The sequence below is a fragment of the Coenobita brevimanus genome, chromosome 1, assembly GCF_032717465.1.
Source record: "Coenobita brevimanus isolate Jiangsu-jjx chromosome 1, ASM3271746v2, whole genome shotgun sequence".
NCBI classification, from domain to species: Eukaryota; Metazoa; Arthropoda; class Malacostraca; order Decapoda; family Coenobitidae; genus Coenobita; species Coenobita brevimanus.
Window position 1 is genome coordinate 64,554,567 of NC_136954.1, and position 24,950 is coordinate 64,579,516.

The 24,950-nt window shown below is 43.3% G+C and overlaps 1 protein-coding gene across 1 annotated transcript; it reads left to right on the top strand.

Moving 5' to 3' along the window:
• Positions 1 to 239: 239 nt before the first annotated feature.
• Positions 240 to 24,950, top strand: hd (humpty dumpty). The gene is made up of 10 exons (XM_080281709.1): positions 240 to 433; positions 2,090 to 2,261; positions 5,529 to 5,534; positions 6,990 to 7,103; positions 8,236 to 8,477; positions 19,887 to 20,065; positions 20,627 to 20,855; positions 22,746 to 22,941; positions 24,462 to 24,662; positions 24,789 to 24,950. Exons 1-10 carry the CDS (start codon positions 240 to 242, stop codon positions 24,948 to 24,950), a joined length of 1,695 nt encoding a protein of 564 aa, XP_080137835.1.

A 24,950-nucleotide genomic window follows, 5' to 3' on the forward strand; every position in this document is an offset into this window, starting at 1 on the left:
TACCCGCACCTGACCTGACTAGCTGATCAGACCAAATGCGGGAGAATATCCCCTCAGGGCTGCGTCATCACTTATTCATTCACAATTTCTCTCCATTTATTTCTGTCACGCACAGCCACTCTTCCTTGCTCAACAGACATCCCTCTCGCATCCAGCGCTTACTGTATTAATAATGTAAAATTAGGTCTTTACTATCAAGGTGGCAGCTGATTTGTTGTTGTCCTGAACCTCAGGCCATCATGAGTAGTGAGATTTCCCCTGCATCCCCGGGCTGGATACGGCCTGGTGACGTGATGCGAGTAAGGAAACTGAAGGCACAACGGCGAGCGCTGCAGGCACGCATGGTGAGCTCCACAACACCACTCCAGATACTTGCTCCATCTTCCACCTCTGCCACTGGTGACCAGGCAGGAAAGCGACGTAACCCATTCCGGTTAGGAAGTAGTAAGACTTACCTCATGTTGTGCATTATGATGCCTTTTTTTTATTTCAGTTTTAATCATTTGAAGTGTTCTTATGATTTATTGTTATAATTTGAAGGTGCAGTCTGTGTGTCAATTGTGGAGACTATTTATACAGTATCCTAATAAATTCATTTTAAACTTTTTAGGTGGGTAAAAGGATTTGTTCACACACAGTTTTGTAATGGTTTGTATAAATAGTTGGTTAAATCAGTGTAATTCACATTATCAGTGTCATTCAGCAGGTTTTAGTATGCATACTTGTGTATGCGACTTTCATGGATTTGGAGAAAGCATATGACAGGGTGGATAGACAAGGATTGTGGAAAGTATTAAGAATATATGGAGTAGATGGGAAGTTGTTGAATGCTGTGAAGAGTATGTCTGATGGTGCTAAGGCTGCAGTGCGTGTGGATGGTGAACTGAATGAATTTTTCTCTTTGAAAGTTGGGTTGAAACAGGGATGTGTCATGTCTTCATGGTTGTTCAGTCTTACATGGATGGGGTAATAAAAGAGGTACAAGGTAGGGTAGTGGATGTTGGAGTGGCCCTGGTGAGAGAGGGTAGTGTTTGGAAACTTCCTGTATTGTTGTTTGCAGATGATACTGTGTTGTTGAGTGAAGGCGAAGGGGAGCTGCAAGGCTTGGTGGATGAGTTTGGGAGAGTGTGTAAGAAACAGAATCTAAAGGTGAATGTAGGGAAGAGTAAAGTGATGATCTTTGAGAGTGGTGAAGTCAGTGAATGTACAGTGAGGTTGGATGGTGAGGAAATGGAAAATGTGAGTATGTTTAAGTACTTGGGTAGTGTGATGAGTAAGGATGGAAATTTGGGGGGTGAAGTGCTTGAAAGGGTACAACAAGGAAGAAAGGTTGCTGGTTCCTTGAAAGCAGTGATAAGAAACAAGGAAGTGAGCATGGAAGTGAAAAAGTTACTACATGACAGTATTGTGATACCAACTCTAACGTATGGAAGTGAAGCTTGGACGTTGTTGGAAGGACACAAGTCAAGAGTGGGAGCAGTGGAAATGAGTTATTTAAGAGGAGCCTGTGGAGTCACATGGAGAGACAGGCTGACAAATGAGGATATAAAGGAGCATTGTGGTGTGGATGTGAATGTGATAGGAAGCGTTAGGAGGAACACACTGAGGTGGTTTGGCCATGTGGAGAGGATGGAGGGTGAGAGACTGACGAGGAGAGTGTGTGTGAGTGAGGTGGAGGGGGGGAGAGGGAGGGGGAGGCTGAGGATGATATGGAGGGACGGGATGGAGAAGTATATGAGAACGGGGGGTGTGAGTTGGGAGCAGGGCAGTGAAAAGGTGGGGGACAGGACGACGTGGAGGCGATTTGTTTGTGGCCACCCCATTCGGGATTGAGGCGTCTGGCAATAAATAGATAGATAGACTTGTGTGAGTTTTACTACACATCATTCAGTACTGACTGTAGGTTTAACAGATGAACATTCTGAATCAGTTTGCCACTGTATACAATAATTACATCTCATTAGGTGTGATATTGTGTAACAGCTTACAGTTTTGGATTGTGGTGGCATACTCCAGGGTCCTTGCACATCATAGATGGTTATAGCCAAATTGACAGTTACCATTTTGTTATCACTGCGTTTTCCAACAGATGTTCCCCCAACAAGCGTGTGAAGCCTCAGGACGATTGTGATCTGGAGGTGTCGAGTGATGCTACACTCTTCCAGCTCCTAAACCCCTCAGCAGCACCAGTCAGAGAGGCCAACATTTCATATAACTTCTCTAATATTTTTCCAAAGCAGCCAGAACCTAAGGATGCTGAGGTGAGGTTATCCTATTTTTTCCCTTTTTTTCACCAGAGCTTTTCTTTTGTGCATGTACAGTACAGTATTTATATTGTTAACATTCCACCAGTTATTCTATCTATCTATTGCCAGACGCCTCAATCCCGTTTGGGGTGGCCACAAACAAATCGCCTCCAAGTTGCCCTGTCCCCCGCCATTTCACTGCCCTGCTCCCAACTCACACCCCCCTCTCTCATATACCTCTCCACCCCATCCCTCCATCTCATCCTCGGCCTCCCCCTCCCTCTTCCCCCCTCCACCTCACTCACATACACTCTCTTCGTCAGTCTTTCACCCTGCATCCTCTCCACATGGCCAAACCACCTCAGTGTGTTCCTCATAACGCTTCCTATCACATCCACATCCACACCACAACGCTCCTTTATGTCCTCATTCATCAGCCTGTTTCTCCACGTGACTCCACAGGCTCCTCTTAAATAACTCATTTCCACTGCTCTCACTCTTGACTTGTGTCCTTCCAACAATGTCCAAGCTTCACTTCCGTACGTTAGAGTTGGTATCACAATACTGTCATGTAGTAACTTTTTCACTTCCATGCTCACTTCCCTGTTTCTTATCACTGCTTTCAAAGAACCAGCATCCTTTCTTCCCTGCTGTACCCTTTCAAGCACTTCACCCTCCAAACCTCCATCCTTACTCATCACACTACCCAAATACTTAAACGTACTCACATTTTCCAATTCCTCACCATCCAACCTCGCTGTACATTCACTAACTTCACCTCTCTCAAAGACCATCACTTTACTCTTCCCTACATTCACCTTTAGGTTCCGTTTCTTACACACTCTCTCAAACTCATCCACCAAGCCTTGCAGCTCCCCTTCATCTTCACTCAACAACACAGTATCATCTGCAAATAACAGTACAGGGAGTTTCCAAACACTATCCTCTCTCACCAGGGCCACTCCAACATCCACTACCCTACCTTGTACCTCTTTTATTACCCCATCCATGTACAGATTGAACAACCATGGAGACATGACACATCCCTGTTTCAAACCAACTTTCAAAGAGAAAAATTCACTTAGTTCACCATCCACACGCACTGCAGCCTTCGCACCATCGTACATACTCTTCACAGCATTCAACAACTTCCCATCTACTCCATATATTCTTAACACTTTCCACAATCCTTGTCTATCCACCCTGTCATATGCTTTCTCCAAATCCATGAAAGCCGCATACAACTTCTTTCCCTTCTCTAGAAACTTTTCCACTAAAGATCTAAGAATGAATATCTGATCTACACAACCTCTTCACTTCCTAAAGCCTCCCTGTTCTTCTCCAACTAATTTCTCTGTTCTTTCTCTAACTCTGTCTATAAGTATCCTACCATACACTTTTCCTATTATACTAAGAAGACAGATGCCCCTATGATTACCACACACTTCTTTTTCCCCTTTTCCTTTGTACAAGGGAATAATTATACCTGACTTCCAATCCTCCGGGACTCTACCTTCCTCCCAAGCCAATCTGCACATCTTCCACATCCATTCTACTACTAGCTCTCCACCATGTTTCAGCATTTCACCACACACTCCATCAATTCCTGGGGCTTTCCCAGATTTAACTTTCTTCATTGCTTCCACAACTTCTATCCTACTGATTTCTTCCTGTCTTCTCACCTCCCTCCTTCTCCTAGCCATTCCCCAGCCACTTATACTCGCACTACTTCCATCCTCTACGTTTAACAATTCCTTAAAGTGTTCTCTCCATCTGCTCACTTTTTCTCCCTTCTCCACTAGTAATCTACCATTTTTATCTTTCACTCCCCTGCTAACTTCACTTCCACCCTGTCTTACTCTTTTCACTTCTCTCCAGAACATTTTCTTACAGTCCCTCCACTTTACACTCAAATTCCTTCCAAATTCCTCATCCACTCTCTTCTTACTCTCTCTTACTAATCTTTTCACCTCTCTCTTCCTTTCCACATATAACTCTCTCTTCCGCCTCTCAACTTCTTCCACGCCCCTATTTCTCATCCATTCATTGTATGCTTTCTTCTTTTGTGCCACAGCCTGTTTCACCTCTTCAGTCCACCGCGCTGTTCCTTGCACCCCCCTCCGTCTTCTCTTCCTTCCACACACCACATCACATGCTGCACATATTTCTTCTGTAAATATCTTACACATACGTTCCACGTCTCCCATCTGCTCCAATTCATATTTGCCCAATCGTTCCTCCACTTCTCTCTTATACTCTGCCTTTTTCTCATCCTCTTGTAACCTTTCCACTCTCCTTGCAACTACTCCTTCCTCTCGTCTTTCCCTTCTTCTATTCCTCCATCTTACTTGCATCCTAATTCTGGCCACCACCAAGTAGTGGTCAGAAAGTCCACTCCCCCAACCTCTATACGCTCTTGCATCCTTTACACATCTTCGCATCCTTTCATCCACACACACACATAATCAATCATTGCCTTCCTTTCATTCAGTTCACCACCCACCCTTCTCATCACTCGCCATGTATACCTGTGGATCATTTTATGCCTGAAGAGGGTATTGGCTATCACCAACCCCCTCCCAGCACAAATGTCCACTAACGCACTCCCATTCTCATCTATCTCAGCAGGCACACCCCACTCACCAACTATTCCATCCACCTTCACATTACCAACTTTACCATTCATATCACCAATCAAAAACACTCTCTCATTCCTTCCAAACTTTTCCTTGCACACTTCCACATTTGTCCAGATCTCTTCTCTGACTCTTCTAGCACGATCTTGCGTTGGCGCATACACACACACAATCGCCCACATTTGTATTCCAACTTTCAACTTTACCCACACAATCCTTGACCCAACTGATCCATACTGTCTTATGCTCTTCTTCCATCTTTTACTCACAACTATACAGACTCCTTCCTTTGCCCTCTCATTCTCATCTACTCCTGCACATATACCCCATCCATACTCCCATTCCCTCACACTTTCTCCTCTCCATTTTGTTTCAGTTATTCCACATACATCCACTTTCGCATCCTCAAGCACCTGCACAATCTCTCTCTCTTTCACCAGTTATTACTACTATAAAATGAATCTTTTATTATTACCGTATTATTAAATGAAGTTTTACTGAGATAGTTAATGTGCTTTGGTTGATAATAATTGTGAGAAGCTAATGCATCTTTATAGGTGTAATTGAAGCATTATGAAGTTATATTAGGTAGTACAACATATCACCAATATCATATGGCAACAGCTGTCCATCTTGTGGCCATTAGCAGGATGTATGAGATGCTACCCAAAAGTTCCCGAAATTTGAAAGCAGGGTGGAAACCGCTTGTTATATGGTTCTGTGGATGTTAGGTGGCATTGCATGCACTCTTTGTCTGTTAGTGTGTCAAGCGGCGTTTTGCAGGGTGGATGCATTCACTGCATGTGTGTGTTTTTTTAGTGTTGTGTTTGGTTTAGGTTGCGAATTTTGTGATCTCAAAAATGGAGGATGTGAAAGAGCAGTGTGAGAGCATCAAGTTTTGTGTGAAACTCAAGAAGAATGTAGCAGAAACTCATAAAATGTTAAAACAAGCATTTTGTTACTATGCTTTAGGGGTTACACAAACTTACAACTGGTTTAAGTGTTTTAAAGATAGATGAACATCAGCAGGTGAAGATGCATGTACTGGTCGCCCTTCCACCATTCAGCCCGTGACAATGTGGCCGAAGTTCATGCATTCATCCTCAGAGATCTCAGGAGGACAAGCCATGATGTTTGTGGCATTGTTAGCCTGTCATATGGCACTTGCCAGTGCATTGTGTCTAGTGACCTTGACATGAGATGAATTGCTGCCAAGTTTGTCCAAGGCACCTAACTGATAAGCAAATGCAGCATTGTGTGGAGGTCGTCACGGAACTCAAGGAAATGGTCAGAATTGACCCTAACATCCTCTCAAGTGCCATACTGGTGATGAAGGCAGGGTTTACAGGTATGACCCAGGAACCAAACAATCATTGCAGAAGAGCCCAGCTTCGACCCAACCAGAGAAGGCACGTCAGGTCAAGAGCAATGTGAAGTCGGTGCTCATCATTTTCTGTGACGTGGAGGGCATTGTCCATAAGGCATTCGTTCCTCAAGGACACACTATCAGTGCAAAGTTCTACTGTGACGTTTTGAGATGGCCCTGGGAGGATGTGAGATGGAAACATCCAAATAAGTGGCACATAAACAAATGGGTGTTTCACCATGACAGTGCACCCACACTCACAGCCGTTGTTGTTTAGCAGTTCTTGGCATAAAAAATCATGCCTTTTGTCCCCCACCCTCCATATTCACTAGATTTGGCCCCCTGTGATTTTTTTCTTCTTTCTGAAAATGAAACACCAGCTGAAAAGACTAAGATTTGACACCACTGAGGAGATCCCGGAGGAAATTGCGAAAGACCCCAAACAAGCTGATGCTCAAGGACTTCCAGAACACGTTCCGATCTTCGGAGAAGCACTGGGATCAATGTCTGCATGCCCAAGGACTCTACTTTGAAGGGGACAGTGGGGATTAGGACTTTTGACCTAAGTGTTTTTCTTTCATTAGTCAAATTTCAGGAACTATTGGATAGCACCTCATATGTTGTATTTTGTTACAGAATGACCTTACGTCTTAAATATTACTGTATAGCACTACCAAACTTCATATATTCATGTAGGAGTTGAGAAAAAAGATACCACATGTTAATCACCAAATTTTTTAGGGAAAGGAATACAGCAAAGAAGTGTGGATAGATAAGCTGATTGTGGACTGGAGTTTGAAGACCAGACTCCGTTTCAAGTCTCCCAAACCTTTACCATGGAAGCATAACTTCAAGGTATGCTGCTGTAACTCTGTTTATAAGGTACGATGAGTCCATAGACCTGATTACATGTATGTGCACATGGTTAAGCTTTTGAGGTGGAGCCAGGTTTCCAAGGGATGAATGTGAATGAATTTTTGGCCCATTTTACTAGGCATGCTTTTGATAATACTCCCTCTTTCATGATCTCTCCTTTGTTTTATGTCTTTCACCATCCATAGATTGGAAAAAAAAAATCATGATGAAAATGAAGAGAATCCAGTTTATTGTTTCAGAATGGTTCATTTGACTGACTTTGGGGCAATGCAGTCGGAAGTTGTTGCATTGGTGTATGGTGGTGTGGTATATAATGCAGTAACTATTTTTGACGGAAATACATGTGAGCAGAGCTATATTCAGAATCTTTGGTTATATACAATCTTTTAACCCGTTAACTGCACATGGCTGTTTTTTGAAGGTGTCCATGGTACGCAGACATAGGGGTAAAAATGAAATTTCCCAAAGACCAAATTTTGTCTTAGGAATTGAGAGAACACATGCCAAAGTATTTAGTAACGAAATATTAGCTCAATATTTACCTTGGTAAAGCCGTGGATGAACATCGAAGAGTCTGATTCCGTATTGGAATGTATGGTTTTCGGTTTCGGTTTTGGTTTTGAAGGCTCAAACATGCTTGCATGGGTCGGCCTTGGTCACCATGGCACTAAGTTCAGAATTCACCTACGCAGCCAGGGCTGTATTGAGCAGTCACACTCGGAACAGCCCAGGTTGTATAGAGCAGTTAACGGGTTATAATGCATGGTGCTTACATCATTCAAATCCATTCTGGTGAGTGTACAGTGTTATATTTTAAGACAGATTAAAAGCCCATTTGTGGAATAAGTTTAAAACAATAAAATAGTAAAATTCAGTCCAATACTACCCTATGCAAGTTGTTGAACTCTTAGGTTAAGCTACCATATTAAAAAAATATTTAAGATTGGATGACTGACATATGCCCCAGGTGGCATTACAGTATCAGCAAACCTCCAACAGCTTCTGTAGATTTAATGCATACAACACCAGCCCTTCCTTGTGACCAGTTCTTTGGACTTTTAGGCATCTAGTAATAAATAGATAATGTGTTGTATCTATGTCTTCCTTTCAGACATCAGAAGAAGCATCAGGCACCACAGGTTTTGTCAGGTGCCTGAGTTCAGTGTCGGATGATAAAGAGGATCGGACACTGGATACATCAGCCAATGCTCAGTTCTACCAATGCTGCTTAGTGTGGCAGTACCCAAGTCTGCCCTGGCTGCAGCTCTTCCCTCGAGACAACCTAAAGCTCACTTCACAAACGGGACTCTTCGGAACAGATTCCAAGTTGGCGGAATCACTTCATGCTGAATGGTTAGTGTAGTCTGTGTATGTGTGCACATTCTTGCACACAGACATGAGAGAGAGAGAAGAACTCTTGAATTTTTCACTGGTATTTTGAAATACAGGCATACCTCAGTTTAATGATGCAGTCGGTTAAGTAAAAACCCATCAGAAGGTGGGGTATTGTAAATCGGGATAGACTTAACATGTAAAGTATAGGGATGCATTTTTGAGCCTTGGGTTTCCTCCGCAACCATGTCCTAAACCCATCCAAATGAGTCCAAAAAAAAGTTTAAAGCCAATCTAAATGGCTTAACAGCTGTAAAAGAAGCTAACCTAAGCCTAAAACCAGTGCCCGTCTTACATGTACCCAGTCAAGGTCACTGGAGAATGTGATCAGAGTTGTATTCAAACTCATTACAGATGGGGCAGCAGCATTGTATACAATCCCACCATCAGACAGTCACGGGAAGATTAAATAAACATCTGTTATGCATGATAGTAATGTATGAATGACGCAGAATCATCCAAGTTGCGAATTGTTGTGACGGAGAATCGTTGATGTTTTGATGAGGAATTCTCTGTAAGGGGAATGAAATGAATGATGTGATCGGGAAAGCCATTTCAACAGCCCCTCTTTATGTTGTTTTTGTTACTGTTCTGGTTGCTGAGCTCCTTTATTTTCTTCTCTCTTATTTTCCAATGTTTATTTAGAAATTCCTTTGTATTTTCAAAGTGTTTTCCCTTGAACATCCCGAATGTAAACACATGATTTATCGATCAGTGATGATATTGGGATAGGCTTTTCAACGGTCCCTCTTTATGTCATTTTAGCCACTGTTCTGGTTGCTGAGCTCCTTTATTTTCTTCTCTCTTATTTTCCAACATTTATTTAGAAATTCCTTTGTATTTTCAAAGCGTTTTTCCTTGAACAGCCCGAATGTAAACATGATTTTTTATGTCACAGTTTTCATCATTGCATGAAACATTTTCTCTCTAATGTTTTCATAGTTATTTGAATGTATTTAAAATTATTATTATGTATTCCATGATAGGACATTTCAATGGTCACACATGAAATATTCTTTGTTGAGTTGCCTAGTTGTCCACACCGTTTTGTACTTCATCTGATGGGCAAGAATCTGTACCCCAAATGACAGTGTTCACTCCACCTATGACTAAAACACCTTAATCCAACCCTTAAAACAGTTTATAAATCAACCTAAACACAAAATTTAAGCCTAAAATATAATCATATTCGGTAAAACAAAACCTGGGATAGGCCTACAATGGGCGTGTTAGGGTGGTATTTCCACCCCCATCACTCTTCCGAGGTATTGCATCTAGGGGTATCGTAAATCGGGGTTTGCCTGTTCCATATATATATTGATATCCTGAATCATGCGGAAAGGAAGACTATGATATTTAAGTTGGCAAATCAGGTGAAGAGGGAGAATCGGAATATTGTAGGTGGGCAGTGTGTGAAGAATGATGAAGGAAGGGTAGTGGTGAACAGTGAGGATATCAAAGATGCATGGGTAGAGCGTTATAGCTGGTTGTTGAATGAGGAATTTGACTGGGACAGGGAAAGTTTGGAGCCAGCATATCCAGTGTTTGGCCCATGGCCTTTGAGTGACGCTGCTATTGTGAGTGAGGCAATAGACAGGATGCAGGTGGAGAAGGCAGCAAATGTGTCTGGGTTGACCACTGAAATGTTGAAGGCCTTAGAAGATACAGAAGTGAGGTTAGTTACTGACCTGATAAATATGATTATATATGAGTGTGTTGTCCCAGGTGATTGGCTGAGGAGTGTAGTTTTAAATGTGTACGGGGGGAAGGGTGATTCCATGGAAAGAGGAAATTATAGAGGAATAAAGCTTTTAGATCAGATAATGAAGGTAAAGGAGAGAGTTCTAGTTGGTATGATTAGAGATAGAGTGAATATTGATGAGATGCAGTTTGGGTGTATGCCAGGCAAGGGGACCATTGATGCCATATTCATTGTTCGACAGCTTCAGGAAAAATATATAGGAGAGAAAGGGGAACTGTACTTTGTTTTTGTTGATTTGGAGAAAGCCTTTGACAGAGTCCCTAGAGATGTGGTTAAGTGGGCAGTGAGAAAGCTTGGGATCGAGGAGTGGCTGGTTAGGGTGGTTATGGCCATATATGTGGGTGCTCGCACCCAGGTAAGAGTGAATGGAGATTTGAGTGATGAGTTTTACGCATCAGGGGTCAGTATTGAGTCTCTTGTTAATTATCATGGTACTTGAAGCCCTCTCACATGACTTCAGAAATGGACTTCCATGAGAGATGTTGTATGCTGATGATTTGATGTTGATTGCAGAGAATGAAAGGGATGCGGAGGAAAGATTTAGGAAGTGGAGAGATGGTATGTGGCACAAGGCTTAAGAGTAAATGCAGATAAAACAAAAGTGATGATATCTAGGGTTGGTGGCAGTACTGTCAAAGAAGAGGGAGAGTGGCCATGTGCAATCTGCCACAAGGGCATGGTAAGTAATTCCATCTTGTGCAGTGTCTGTGATAAGTGGGTGCATAAGATATGTAGTGGTATTAGAGGCGGACTGTGAGACAATGCTGATTTTATGTGTGTGGTGTGTCGGGGAGAGCAGGTGGAGATTGTTGGCGTGAAAAGATTGAACTTAGTGGTGAGTTTCTGGAGTGTGTGGAAGAGTTTTGTTATTTGGGAGACATGTTGTGTGCTGGAGTTGGGGCTGGAGCTAGCTCTGTGGCTAGGGTGAGGAGTGATTGGTAGAAGTTTGGGGAGCTGTTGCCTCATCTGAATTTGAGAGGGTTCTCCCTACGTGCAAAGGGATCTCTGTATGCAGCATGTGTTAGGAGTGTAATGCTGTATGGTAGTGAGACCTTGACAGTAAAGGAAGAGGATATTCGCAGGCTCAGTCGTACACAAATGACAATGATTAGATGGATGTGCAGTGCGTCCCTGAGTGCAAGGCCTGGAGGGGCCAGGTTTATGATGGAAGAGTTGAGAGGTAGGATGGGACTGGAGTGTATTGGTGTTTTGATGAGGAGAGGTAGATTGAAGTAGTTTGGGCATATGGAGAGAATGGGGGATTGGGTGCAAAAAGTGAGAAGCGTTAATATTAGAGGTCGGATTGTGAGGAGTAGACCTAAAAATACCTGGGATGAGGTCATTAAGTGTGACCTTAGGGTAGGACTGAACAGGGAGGCTGTCTGAGATCGAGAGCTGCCATTAGGTGATGAAGGCCGATGCATGGAAGCATGTTGTAGCCTTCAGAAATGAAACAAAAATGAAATGAGAGTGAGGGAAAATACAAAATATGAAAAATTTCTATTGTGATAGGTATGGGCACTCGCCATCCACTCACTCGATGTAATGCTGCTCTCCGGTGACTGCCCTTTCATCTCTTCCTTCCTTCTTTCCTTCCTTCCCCGTATGTCCTTTCCTTCTTTCTTTCCCCTTCCTCAAGTCCATGGGTGACTCTACATTGAATGACAATGGTTTTCCTGTACACTGGGAAACCGTTTACTTCTCCATAGAGGAGTTGACTGTAGCACCAGTCGAGCAGGGCAGTACACCCAAGGTGGATGGAAAGCTGATGACAGGGAGAGCTGTAGCTCCCGTTTCATCAGTCCTCGGGACTAGGTCCCAACCATCCCCCTTTGCTGAACTTTTTCAGTGTCTCAGTAACCCAGAGAGTAGGCCAGCATGCTGTCCAATACAAGTTTCTCTATCAACACCAAACTACATGCCCAGTACACACTACGCTTCCTTTCCCAAAATTAAAAAATCATGGCAGCACTACACGTGGCGTCAGTCCCCAGAGGGGGACCATAAATTCCCCCACCTTCTGCCTTTCTCCCGGTGACGACTTGAGCTGCCTGGAACCACTGTCTGACTCTCTTCTTCTTCATTTCTGCAACATTCACGGCCTTTCCTCTAACTTTCACTCTGTTGAGCACCACCTCTCCCTCTTTAACCCCTTAACCGCGTGGCGTCACTTTCGTGACGCTCGGGCGCAATGGATCATACCGCGGGGCATCACTTTTGTGATTCTGTGTTATTTTGAATTATCCCGGGCTTTCAAGTGGTGGCTTGTATCATCTATCAGTACTGCCAATGTCCAACAGTAGTCAGCACTCCAAATCTCATCTGTACTCCCATCCATTGTTGACATTTTAGCGATTTTCCCCCGTTCCTGACTCCCCTCCCTACCTCCCCTCCATTACCCTGTCCTCTCACCTCCCTGGCCGCGCTGCGCTAAGCAAATCTCCCCCGGATTTTTCCACAGATTTCATCCATTGAAATAAGCCCTATGCCCTATACTTATACAAAATAATATATACCAAAAAAAAATAGGGTAAGTGAATGAAACAAACACCAGGAATTGGCTAATTATCACCTGACAACACCTCACATGCATTCATTCGCTACATTACCACGGTAATTTCCCCTTTGAATTATGCCTTGTAATCTATTTCTGTAATAAAAATATATATCAGAAAGGAAGGGAGAAGCCTAAGTGACATTTACATTCACCTGGAACTACCTATTTCTTTATGTATTGCCAAGATTTTCTACCAATAATTTATTAGCATGTAAGTTAGCAGCTGTCAGCCCCATTGTCACTGTCAACCCTTGCCTTCTCAGATAAGCCATGGCATTTAGTTCCTTGTCCTCCGCTGTGGTCAAAGCATGTCGCACTCGTGCCCCGCCATTTCTGCCGCTTCTGCGCCCATTGCAAAGGGCCCCGTGACCTCTACACCCAGAAAAACTCGTGGGGGAAGCAGGAAAGGACTAAGTGACTCTGCAGTGGAAATTGAACTAGCGGAATTATCAATGGTGATGATGGATAGTGATTTTGACCCTTTGGGGGATTCGTGTGATGATCCGGGTGAGGAAATCGTGCCAGAAACTACTAGTACGAGTGCTTCAGTGTCCCAAGTTATCCCTAGCTCCAAGGGAAAGGAGCCATTAGTGCAGCAAGGGAAGGAATTTGGGAAGGGAGTGAAAAGGCGGCGGGTTAGCCGCGGAACAATGGCCCCGCATGACCCAGACCGCCAAGAGTCCTGAGTTGATTCACCTCCCCGTTCCCCAAGCCCCACTTCACTCATTTCTTCCTCTTCTTCTGCTGAATTATCTCCGGAGTCTTCGTCGTCGGAGTCACCACCAGCATCAACAGTGAAGGCAGGCCGTAGAGGAAGAGGTAAATCCCTGACCCGTAAAAGTAGAGTTGCTAGTAGAGTAAGGACTGCTAGTGCTGTACGGCAACCCAGGGTCAGTGCGAGTGACCTTGAACGTGATAAAGCTGCCTCACAGCCACCCTACACCACCACGAAAGGGAATCCTGGACGCCTTCGTGTGGACGGAAGGGTGTTTTGAAGAGAGTTCCTCAGGAGTACAGCCTGCCTTCACTCTTGACGAGGATGCTGAGTGTGTGGACTTCCTTTTGGCCTTCCTCGATGACGAAGTCATGCAGCACATATGTGATGAGACTAACAGGTATGAATCACAACGTGCTGCAAGTGGTACAGGTGCAGCCAAGATGCAACAGTGGTCCATGCTGGGAGTGCAGGAGCTGTATGTGTTCTTCACCCTCATGCTTCTCATGCCTCACTCAAAGAAGCATGAGTTGGAAGGATACTGGTCCATGGACCCCTTACTACCCTCACCCACCTTCAATAAGTACATGGCCAGAGATTGCTTCCGGAACATCATGGGAAACCTGCACTTTGCTGACAATGATGTACCTTCCCAAACCGACCCACTCTGGAAGATCCGGGAGATTCTGAGCAGAATGAAGGATAAGTTTATGACATTCTTTCACCCCTTTCAGAAGGTTGTCATTGACGAATCCTTGGTTTTGTTCAGAGGACGTCTTAGGTTTGTGCAGTACATTCCAAGCAAACGCCATCGCTTTGGAATCAAGTTCTTTGTACTGTGCGACTGTAAGATGGGGTACATCCTTGACTTCGTCATTTATTCAGCCAGCACTGTCGATCTTGATAAAACACACCCCCTTGGCTTCTCAGGCTGTGTAGTGAAAGTGCTCCTTGAAAGGTATTTTGGTGGGAATCATGTGCTGTATACAGACAACTATTATACAGCACTGAAACTTGCCAAATACCTTTCAGAGCACGGTATCGGCTCCTGCGGCACTGTGAAGAGTAATCGTGCCCACTTCCCTAAATTCCCAGAGGCAGGAACCTCGCAGCGAGGAGACGTGCACCTATGCAAGTCTGAAAAGATGCTGGCAATACGGTGGCATGACAAGAGGGTCGTGCACATGCTCACCACCGTACATAAGGGGGAAATGACAGACAGTGGGAAGGTCGACAGGCAAACCTGTGAGGAAACCTGATGCTGTGTTAGATTACAATATCAACATGCGGCTGGTGGACAAGTCCGACATGATTGGAGAGATCGACTGCCTCAGGAAGAATACTAGGTGGTACAGGAAAGTTTTTCTGCATCTCATAGACATAACGATGCTGAACGCCTTCATCCTGTACAAGATGAAGGTCAAGCCACCCAAGTCCTTCTCCCTGAGGTTGTTTGCCAAGACTTGTTTTCAGCAGCTGCTTGAAAGATATGGTAGGGTGACAGCTGCAACTCCAAGGCACCATCCAGTAACACTTCCCGACAGACTTGAGCAGAGGGCGTACATGGATCGGCACAGACTGGTGCAAATGCCTGCCACAGGCAAGAGGAAGGCTGCGATCCGCAGGTGCCAGGTGTGTGCACTTACCACCCGACGCACACCTGAGCACAAACGCACCTCTTGGCAGTGCGCTGAGTGCCAGGTTCCCCTCAGTGTTACCTGCTTCTTTGATTACCACAGCCAGAAGCAGTTCTAAAAGTGCAAGTGGGAAAGGAAAGTAATGTGAAAATAATGTGTAAATAGCAAGTGAAAGCAATGGATGTACAGTACATATGATTGAACAGTGTAATATAGTTTTATGTTACTGAAAGTGACAGTGAATAACATAGTGTAAGTAAAATAGAAGTGTAAATATTGAAAATACAATAGAAAATGTAAATAGAAATGTAAGTAATTAGTAATATAAGAATATGAGTACAAATACTTGATGTTATAACAGTGAAAGTGAATCCGTGGCTCTCTACGTATCGTACTGAATGAAAAACTGAATGACTTCAGTGACAATAAACTAATACTACTGAAGGAAACTTATGGATAAAGACTCCAGATATATATAAGTGTTATATAGTAATAGAAATATAAAGTGTGAGGGGTTTTATGAATAATAAATGACTGAATACCAACAGCAAACTAGCACAAGTGGGAAGGTCATACGCGCTCGTAATTTTCATTGCTTTCACAGTGTTTTTTTTTTGGAGTATGGATCCCAAACTACTTGATAATCATAGAGTAGTGTTTATAGTGTTGATATCTGGCTGTGGTAATCATATTACGGGTTGTCTGGAAGTGTAAAGTGGAGACTTCGTTACCCAACTTCAGAGGTCTCCACAAGTCCTATGGTAATCGACGAAGGCTCAACAAACATCCCAGGAGAAAGCTGAAGGTATGTGCCATATGCATATGTAATTTTAATGTTCTAGGACTAATAACTGATTTTTGGCAAATATTTTTTGAGAGTCTGTCGGAGCCTGAATAACCCCGCGGGACACGCAAAACATTGGGAAACATGCCTGCGGTGTAAGGGTTAAACCTCACCTTCTTTTTCTAACTGAGACTCAGCTGTCTGAGGCAACTGACAGCAAACCCTTTTCTGTATCCTCCTACTTTCTCTATACTCATTTCAAAGCCAAAGGTGGATGTTGTGTATATGTACGGAACGACCTAGCTTGTTCTCGTGTTCCTGAACTCGATTCTTCTGAATTCTCTACACTCTGGCTTCGGCTTTCCTGTCATTCTCTGACTAAATATATCTGCGCTGTTTACTTATCTCCTAATTCTACCGACTGTCAAAAATTCTTTGACTATCTTACTTCTACGATGGAACACATTCTATCCATTTCTCCTTTCTCTGAAATCTCCATTCTAGGAGATTTCAGTGTTCACCTCCACCTTTGGCTCTTCTCTCCTTTCACAGATCCACCTGGTGAACTAGCCTACAACCTTTCTGTCCTTAATGACCTAGAGCTGCTTGTACAGCACCCTACCCGTATCCTTGACTGCCTTGGAGAGAGCTCCAACATACTTGACCTATTCCTTACTACTAATCCTTGTGCGTACACTGTTAATCTTTTCTCTGTTTTGGGCTCCTCCGATCACAACCTTATCACCTTAAGCTGTCCTATCGCTCCAGTACAGCCTGTGGACCCTCCAAAGAAACGTCGTCTGTGGCACTTTGGAGCTGCACATTGGGAGGCCCTCAGGCAGTACTTCTTTGATTTTCCCTGGAATGATTATTGCATCCATGGCTGGAGCCATCTGAGTGTGCCTTGCGCATTACGGAGGTTATTCTCTCGGTCATGGAAGCATACATTCCATTTTCATATCCTCTGACTAATGCAAGAAAGCTTTGGTTTAATCACGCTTGTTCTAATGTTGTCCGCAACAAGGAGAGGGCCTATAAAAGGTACCGGAGCCAACCCACCCCTGAATCACATCTTTTATACGTTTCTGCCTGGAATTGTGCTAAGTCTGTTCTTCGCTCTGGTAAAAATAATTTCATCCGTACTAAATGCTCTCAGCTCTCCAACGTGAATTCTTCCTGCTCCTTCTGGCACCTTGCCAAAAACCTTTCTAACAACTTTCTTCATCATCCTTCCCTCCTCTTTTCTACTGTGATGGCTCTGTAGCTATTTCTTCTACTGATAAAGCAGATCTCTTCGCTCAGACTTTCTCCTCCAATTCCACCTTAGACGATTCTGGTGCTGTTCCTCCATCACTTCCCCCCTCTGACCTCCTCATGGCCGACATTAAAATTTCTTCAGCTGATGTATTTTCTGCCATTGCTGGCCTCAATACTGATAAGGCATATGGGCCTGATGGAGTCCCTCCTGTTGTTCTCAAGAACTGTGCTTCTGTGTTTACACCCTGCATAGGCAAGCTCTTTCACCTTTGTCTATCAACTTGTACCTTTCCTTCTTGCTGGAAGTTTGCTCTCATTCAGCCAGTCCCAAAGAAGGGTGACCATTCCCAACCCTCTAACTATTGTCCAATTGCTTTAACATCCTGTATCTCAAAAGTTTTCGAGTCAATTCTTAATAGAAAAATTTTAAAGCATCTTTCCTGTCACAACCTTCTTTCTGATCGTTAGTATGGATTCCGTCAGGGACACTCCACTGGCGATCTCACCTACCTTTCAGACTACTGGTCATCCTTTTCGGTACTTTGGCGAAAGCTTTGCCATTGCACTTGACATCTCTGAGGCTTTCGATCGAGCCTGGCATAAATCTTTAATTTCCAAACTGCCCTCTTACAGTTTCTATCCTTCTATCTTTGCCTTCATCTCTAGCTTCCCTTCTGGTCGTTCTATAGCCGCTGTTGTAGACGGCCATCGTTCTTCTAGATCTGTCAACAGCGGTGTTCCTCAGGGCTCTGTCCTATCACCAACTCTCTTCCTTTTGTTCATCAATGATCTTCTAAGCTGTACATCTAACCCTATCCACTCTTGTGCTGATGACTCCACCCTTCACCTTTCCATTCGGTTTCTGCAATGTCCATCTCAGCAGTTGCTTCAACAAACAAGGGATGAGGCTATGGCACACCTAATGTCTGACTTGGCTCATATCTCTGACTGGGGTAAAAATAATCTGGTTGTTTTCAATGCATCAAAGACTCAGTTTTTACACCTATCAACCCGAAAAAATCTTCCACAGGTATACCCACTATTGTTTAATAATATTCTGCTTAATCCTGCATCATCCTTGAACATGCTTGGAGTTTCATTTACTCGGGACTTATTTTGGAAAGATCATATTACATCTCTTGTAAAATCTGCTTCCAAGAGATTAGGTGTGCTAAGCCAACTCCGTTCCTTCTTTACCCCTGCACAATTGTTGACTCTATACAGGGGTTTTATCCACCCCTGTGTGGAGTACAACTCTCATGTGTGGGGAGGCTCCCCACATACAGCTCTTCTCAATAGGGTGGAGTCAAAGGCTTTTCGTCTCATTAACTCCTCCTCTTACTGACTCCCTTCAATTTCTGTCTCTTCGTTGCACTGTTGCATCTTTATCTCTTTTCTTTTGCTACTTCAATGGTCACTGCTTCTCTGAACTGTCTGCATGGATTCCTTCACCTCTATGACGGGCGCGTAGCACCCGTCTAGCAGCAAACTCTCATCCCTTTTCTGTCCAACTCTCTAATGCAAGAGTTAACCATTACTCCCAGTCCTTCATTTATGTAACAGGTCAACTCTGGAACTGTCTCCCTCTGTCTGTATTTCCTGCTTCCTATGATCTCCAGACTTTCAAATGCAGTGTGTCCAGGCATCTCGAAATGATCGGATATTGAATTTGGCTCTCACTTGTATTTTGTCTTTCTCTCGGAGGGAACAACAATTGCGGGCTCACGGCCTTTGGTTCCTTCTTCCTCGCATTAAAAAATATGTATATATACAACCAAGCTATGGCACTTGTTGGTTTAGTGGGTAATTAAGGCTCTCCAGCCGGATTGAGCCTGTGTCAGTTTATATCCAAGGGGTGGCTGGGGTTTATCACCCATGGACCATTTGGCTTGTCACTCACTGTGGGTGACTCTACAATGAGTGATAAGCCAAATGATTTCCTGTACACCAGGAAACCATTTACTATGCTGGATGGTAACCATATAACCAAATATTGGTGCCTGGTGGTTTAGTGGGTAATTACGGCACACCAGTTGGATTGAGCCGGTGAAGGTTTATATCCAAGGGGTGTTTGAGGTTTATTGCTCATGGAATGCCACTCAGGGATGAGTGAGGCTGGTCACTCTCAGCTTAAATGTCTGGACCAACTTGCCAAGCCCTGGGCCCCTACACTCCTCATGGGGCAACATATGATTGGATGATGATGATGCACTCAGGAATGATCGAGGCTGGTCGCTCTCATCTTTAATATCCGGACCAACTTGCCCAGCCCTGGACTCCAGTGCTCCTCATGGGGCAACACAAGATTAGATGATGATGATGATTATGACAAAAATTACTGTGCCTTTGTCTCTTTTGCCATATACTGTACTGCACTGTACTGTGGGAGTTAGCCCTGATGATCATCCCAATCCTGGTGAGAAGTAGAACTGAATGATAAATCATTAGTGCCATATTAAACCAATATCCCACACTTAACTGAGTTGGAATGTCTCCTACAGTACTGTTTTGTGTATCTCTATGTCACAGTACAGTGGACTGCTCTTATGGTTTTGGTTTACATTAAACATGATTTTAGTATGTTGGATTGGATGATGAATGAATGAATGAATGGCATAATCCATCCAGTGTAGATTTAACTTGCCTTTCCTTCCCCAGGAGTGAGAGCCTGCGGTCATTACACCAGTTGCTACGAGTGCGTCAGTGTCCGTACTTCTATGTGTGTGGCCCCACTTTCACCTGTTTGTTCCGGGCAGCAGGTGTGGCTGGTATCAGTCAAGCTCATGCCCTCATAACACCTACCACACGAGGATTTAGGGATGCCATGAAAGAGGAAGGTTAGTTTATGTACCAGTCAGGTTTGCAAATTTGCCATCCACTAAACTTTGTATAAATGAAGCCCTTATAGTAACTGGGATAGTACTGTATTGTGATATAAACAGGATGCCACTATACCACATCAGGTTACCATATATTCCATCCATCCATCATCCAATCATACATTGCCCCATGAGGAGCGTAGGAGCCTAGGGCTAGGCAGGATGGTCTTGACTCCGTAATTACCTACTAAACCACCAGGTGCCAAAATTTGGTTATATGGTTACCACCCACCATAGTATATGGTTTCATGGTATACAGGAAACCATTTGGCTTGTCACTTAATGTAGTCACCCACAGGCAGAAGGAAGAGGAAAGAATGAAGGAAAGAAAGACAGAAGAGGAAGTGTAAAGTCACCCTTAGGCAGAAGGACGAGGAAAGAATGAAGGAAAGAAAGACTGAAGAGGATGGAAGGAAAGAAGGATGGAGGAGAGGAAAGAGCAGACACTCGAGAGCAGCACTACATTGAGTGAATGGATGGTGAGTGCCCCCACCTATATCATATATATTATTTTCACAGACATTGAGTTTGAGATGCCCCTTCACAACTCGAGCTCTCCTCGCAGTCGACACAACAGTGACAGCCAAACAGACTCCGCAGGGGACAGGAGTAGAGGTAGTGAGGGCAAGAAAGATGAAGATGAAGAGGAGGAGGAAGAAGAAGAGAGAGAAGAAGCAACATCCTGGCTGGAGAAAATGGGAGTGGAAACATCACAGTTTCCCAATTTGAATCCAAACAGAATAAAAGTGTAAGTAAATACTGTACTGGGAAAAATGTGTTTGATGTGCCTAGTATGAATGTTGAGTGAAAGGATGTATAGTTTATATCACTGGGCGCTGTTGATAGATTCTGCAGTACTTTTGTGTTTTCTTTTTTCTTTCTTTGGAACCTTCCATTTCTCATAATATTATTAGATTAGCTCAAGGATGTTGATAATGTCTATCCTGTTCTAATGTGGTCATCATCCTCATGATGTAGAATCAGGGAAACTGAGAAGCACAGAGAAGAACTGTTTTAATGCAGCCAAGAAATTTATATTGTTGCTTCACCCCTTACTAGGGGTACTGGTTGTTATTACAGTACTGTTCTCATTTTACTTTACTGCTGTTGTTTTACTGTTACAGTTAACTTGTCATTTTATTGTTTGTTTTCCATTGTTGTTTTAGTAGTGCTGTTTTATTGTTACACTATCATATTATGATACTATTTTACTGATCTCTGTTTAGTTACTGTTTGACATGTGTGTGGGTGTGGGTGTGGATATGGGTGTGTGTGGTTGAGGGTGTGGGTGTGGAGAGAAGACATTTACTACATTGAATGCTAACCATATAATCAACAGATAGTTGTCATTTGGTCTGATGTGTTAAGGCTCTCTAGCCAGATGGGGCTCTTACAGGTCTGAGTTAAAGGGATGGTTGGCATGTATAATGTACATAATGCTGCTCAGAGAAGAGCAACTGATTACCATCACCTTAAAATGCCTGGATGAAATAGCATAGCTCTGGGCTCTTACACTCCTAATTTCAGGTACAGCACTGGATTGGATGATGGACAGATGCTTGGTTTTAGTATTGATATTTTACTGTTAAAGAGAGTACCTGTGATAAGTAAGTGGTGAATTTTAAAATATACAGCCGTGGCTCAGTGGTTTAGAGCGCTCCGCTCTGACCGAAGGGTCGGAGTATCGAATCCACCCAAGGGTCATTGGTAGACATCAGGAAGGGCATCCGGTCATAAAATGCTACATGCTTCAAACCAAAGTCCTCTACCCAGGGGCAACGCCTTAGCCCTTATCCAAAAAGGGGGGTACGTGGCGTAAAACTCACAGCAAAACCTCACTAGAACAGACTAATTGGGGCCCAAGCCATTCCAAAAAAGTGAAATTCCGATTAAAGTGACATCCAGCCTTCCCCCTGCTAACCCGGACTTTTTCCGATACATCAGACATTAGTCTGGACCTCACCAGTGGTTTTTAAACTGTTTTCACTACCATTACAGCAGTCTGCTGTATTATACATTCACCACAATAATCAAATGGTATAAAATACTGTATATACCGATAATAATACTGTACTGTACACAGATATACATGTCTATTATTTACCATATTGTGGTGAAAATAGCTAAAGTAGTTAGGCAGTCTGGTCTGCTTCTGGCTTTATCGGACTTTTCCTGATGTATAAGAATTTAGTCTGGTAGCTCCTTGATTCCGATAAAAGTGATTTCTGGTCTATTGAAGTCCGTTATATCGAGGTTTTACTATAACATATTTTGCATGCAATTGCTGCTCTAGATTGGGAGAGAATGTCATATCAACCTCAAAGGTAACAGTGGAATTTTAATAGGCAAGTACTCTTTGGTTAACCAAAAGAGATGTGAAAAAATAAGGCTCCTTTTCATGATTGGTTGTATGTACTATTCTTTGGTAACCATTTTACTTGCCATTACTTCAGTTCAGTGAACATGAGACAGTCCAGCACTTGGATTGCACCTAATCCACACTCTTTTACCTGGTTGTACTATTCTTTGGTAACCATTTTACTTGCCATTACTTCAGTTCAGTGAACATGAGACAGTCCAGCACATTGGATTGCACCTAATCCACACTCTTTTACCTATTCCCCCATCATCAACCCAGTGAACGGGAGAAGTTCCGTCATGTGGACCGCACCCCATCTTCGCTGGTGTATGTAGAAGGTGTAGAGACGCAGGGACTAATCAATTTCCTGCTGAACAGTAAGAGCTGCACTCCCACCACTGGTACGCTGGCTGGAGTACCACCCACACTTCTTAGTCCCGTAGCATTTCAGGGGGCAACACTTATGCCACTTAAGGTAAACTTTTTTTTTTTTTTTTTTTTTTAATGCTGGGGATGATTTTTCATGTAATAGGTTATGTAGTAGGTGTGGATCCCCAGAATTCAATCACTTGGTAGTGCTGTCTTAAAGTGACACTATACGGAGTGACAGACCAAGTGGTTTCCTGTAACCTGGCAAATCATTTACTACACTACATTGCATGGTAATCATAGAACCAAATAGAAATCTGGTGGTCTAGTAAGTAAAGGCATTCCAGTCAGATGTAACCTATAAAGGTTTACATCAAGAGATGGTTGGGGTTTACTGCCCAGGCAGTAGGCAGTTGGTTACTCACCTTAAATATTGGGACAAGTTGCCCTGCCATGGGTTCCTGCAGTCCCAATAGGGTAAGTAAAGAGTGCATTATGGATGGTTGGATAGATACTCTGTGTTCATACCTATTCTTCCATGTTTTCTAATTCCAGCCACACACCATCCTGAGGTGGGAGAAGATTGGTGTGAAGATGGTGGTGATATAGAAATTGAATTCAGAGACTAAAAGCCTGCAAAATTTGTCCCTCCAGAGAAAGCTGAGTAAAAAAACTAACAAAAAATCAAGATATTGTGTGATGCCTGGACACAGTATTTTTAAAAGATGAGGTCATAGGCACACTGTATCTTGTTGGATTTATTTAGGTGTTCAGTTAATATATTGTACAGTATTTAGGAAACAACTGTTTAAAGATATATTAAAATTTGTTACAGAGTTTATTCATCATCATCATCATCTGGACCTCCTTTCCCACCCAAGGGCAGAGTGAGGAGTAGCAATGTCCAGACAGCATAAACTTGCCCAATCAAATAGGCCACACTTCCATTCGCTTATCATTCAAGCCTCCGGAATCCTGGTTCTACCAGATACGCCAAAAATATTCACCACATTCTTAAGCTTCACATAAACGTATTCTGGATTCTGCCATGCTCACAAGGGGTGCCAAAATCCCTGATCATGCACTTCTCACAACATTCATCCAGCCAGCTTAATCTCTTGTCAGTTCCTTAGCCTCACTGACCTCCAAACTTCTCTTCCTGAAACACTCATCCACCATATCTCTCCATCTTCTCCTTGGCCTACCTTGCCTTCTTCCTCCTTCAAATTTGCTCAGGTATACCTTTTACATTTTCAATAAATTATGTGCAGTACTTGTGCTTTTCTGTAATTATGATTGTTCTTTGAGTACATTGCTGTATATTGTATCATCATCCTTACCGTACCTGTTCATCATCATCATCAAAATCACAACCTTTTTCCCACCTAAGGATGAGGTGATATAGGGTTCAGAAAGCAAGTAAAGGAAAGCATAAGAGATGGAGAACTATTAGCAGCATGCCCAATGAAATGGGCCAGACACTCTTTCATATACCAGTCAGTCAAACCAATGGAATCCTGGCTCCACCTCACAGACATAGCCATAAGCACACAATTTTTTGGCATATTTCTTTATTGTCGTACTTACTTATTCCTTACCAGTTATTTTTTTTGTGTCCTCACACAGGCAAAAGGCAACGTGATACATCAGGAAGGAACAGTGCAGTACAGTATGGAATTGAGTGGTCCCATCTTGCCCCACACACCACACCAGCTCATTAACCTCCTGTCTCCATCTGTACACTCCTTCTCTGTGTCCTTCCATCCAGTCTCGTCAACCCTTCCATTTTCTCTTCACAGTCACCGAGATGCCACCACTGTTCCACAGGTAAGTTTACTCATAGGTTATGGTTCATTATGGTAAACGTAACATGAATTGCTTTTAAAATATTAAATGTGTCTTTCTTAATTTATTGCCTCTCAAGATCCATTAGTCATATACCTGTTCTTGCAGGCATTTGCACAAGAAGGCTTGGTTGACTGTGGACTAGATGCACCTACAAGACACCTGATATGTGCACCACCTCGTTCACAGAGCTGCACAGGCCTTCCAGTGACATACAGGGAGGTGACATACAAGGATGGAAAATACACATGGACAGACAGAGTTCAATGA

What these genes read in the sequence shown, in the direction of transcription:
- hd (XM_080281709.1), top strand. Translation starts at nt 240, where the DNA reads ATGAGTAGTGAGATTTCCCCTGCATCCCCGGGCTGGATACGGCCTGGT. An exon ending in AAGCGACGTAACCCATTCCG is followed by an intron (nt 434 to 2,089) that starts GTTAGGAAGTAG and finishes GTTTTCCAACAG; the next exon opens with ATGTTCCCCCAACAAGCGTG. An exon ending in GAATCACTTCATGCTGAATG is followed by an intron (nt 8,478 to 19,886) that starts GTTAGTGTAGTC and finishes TTCCTTCCCCAG; the next exon opens with GAGTGAGAGCCTGCGGTCAT.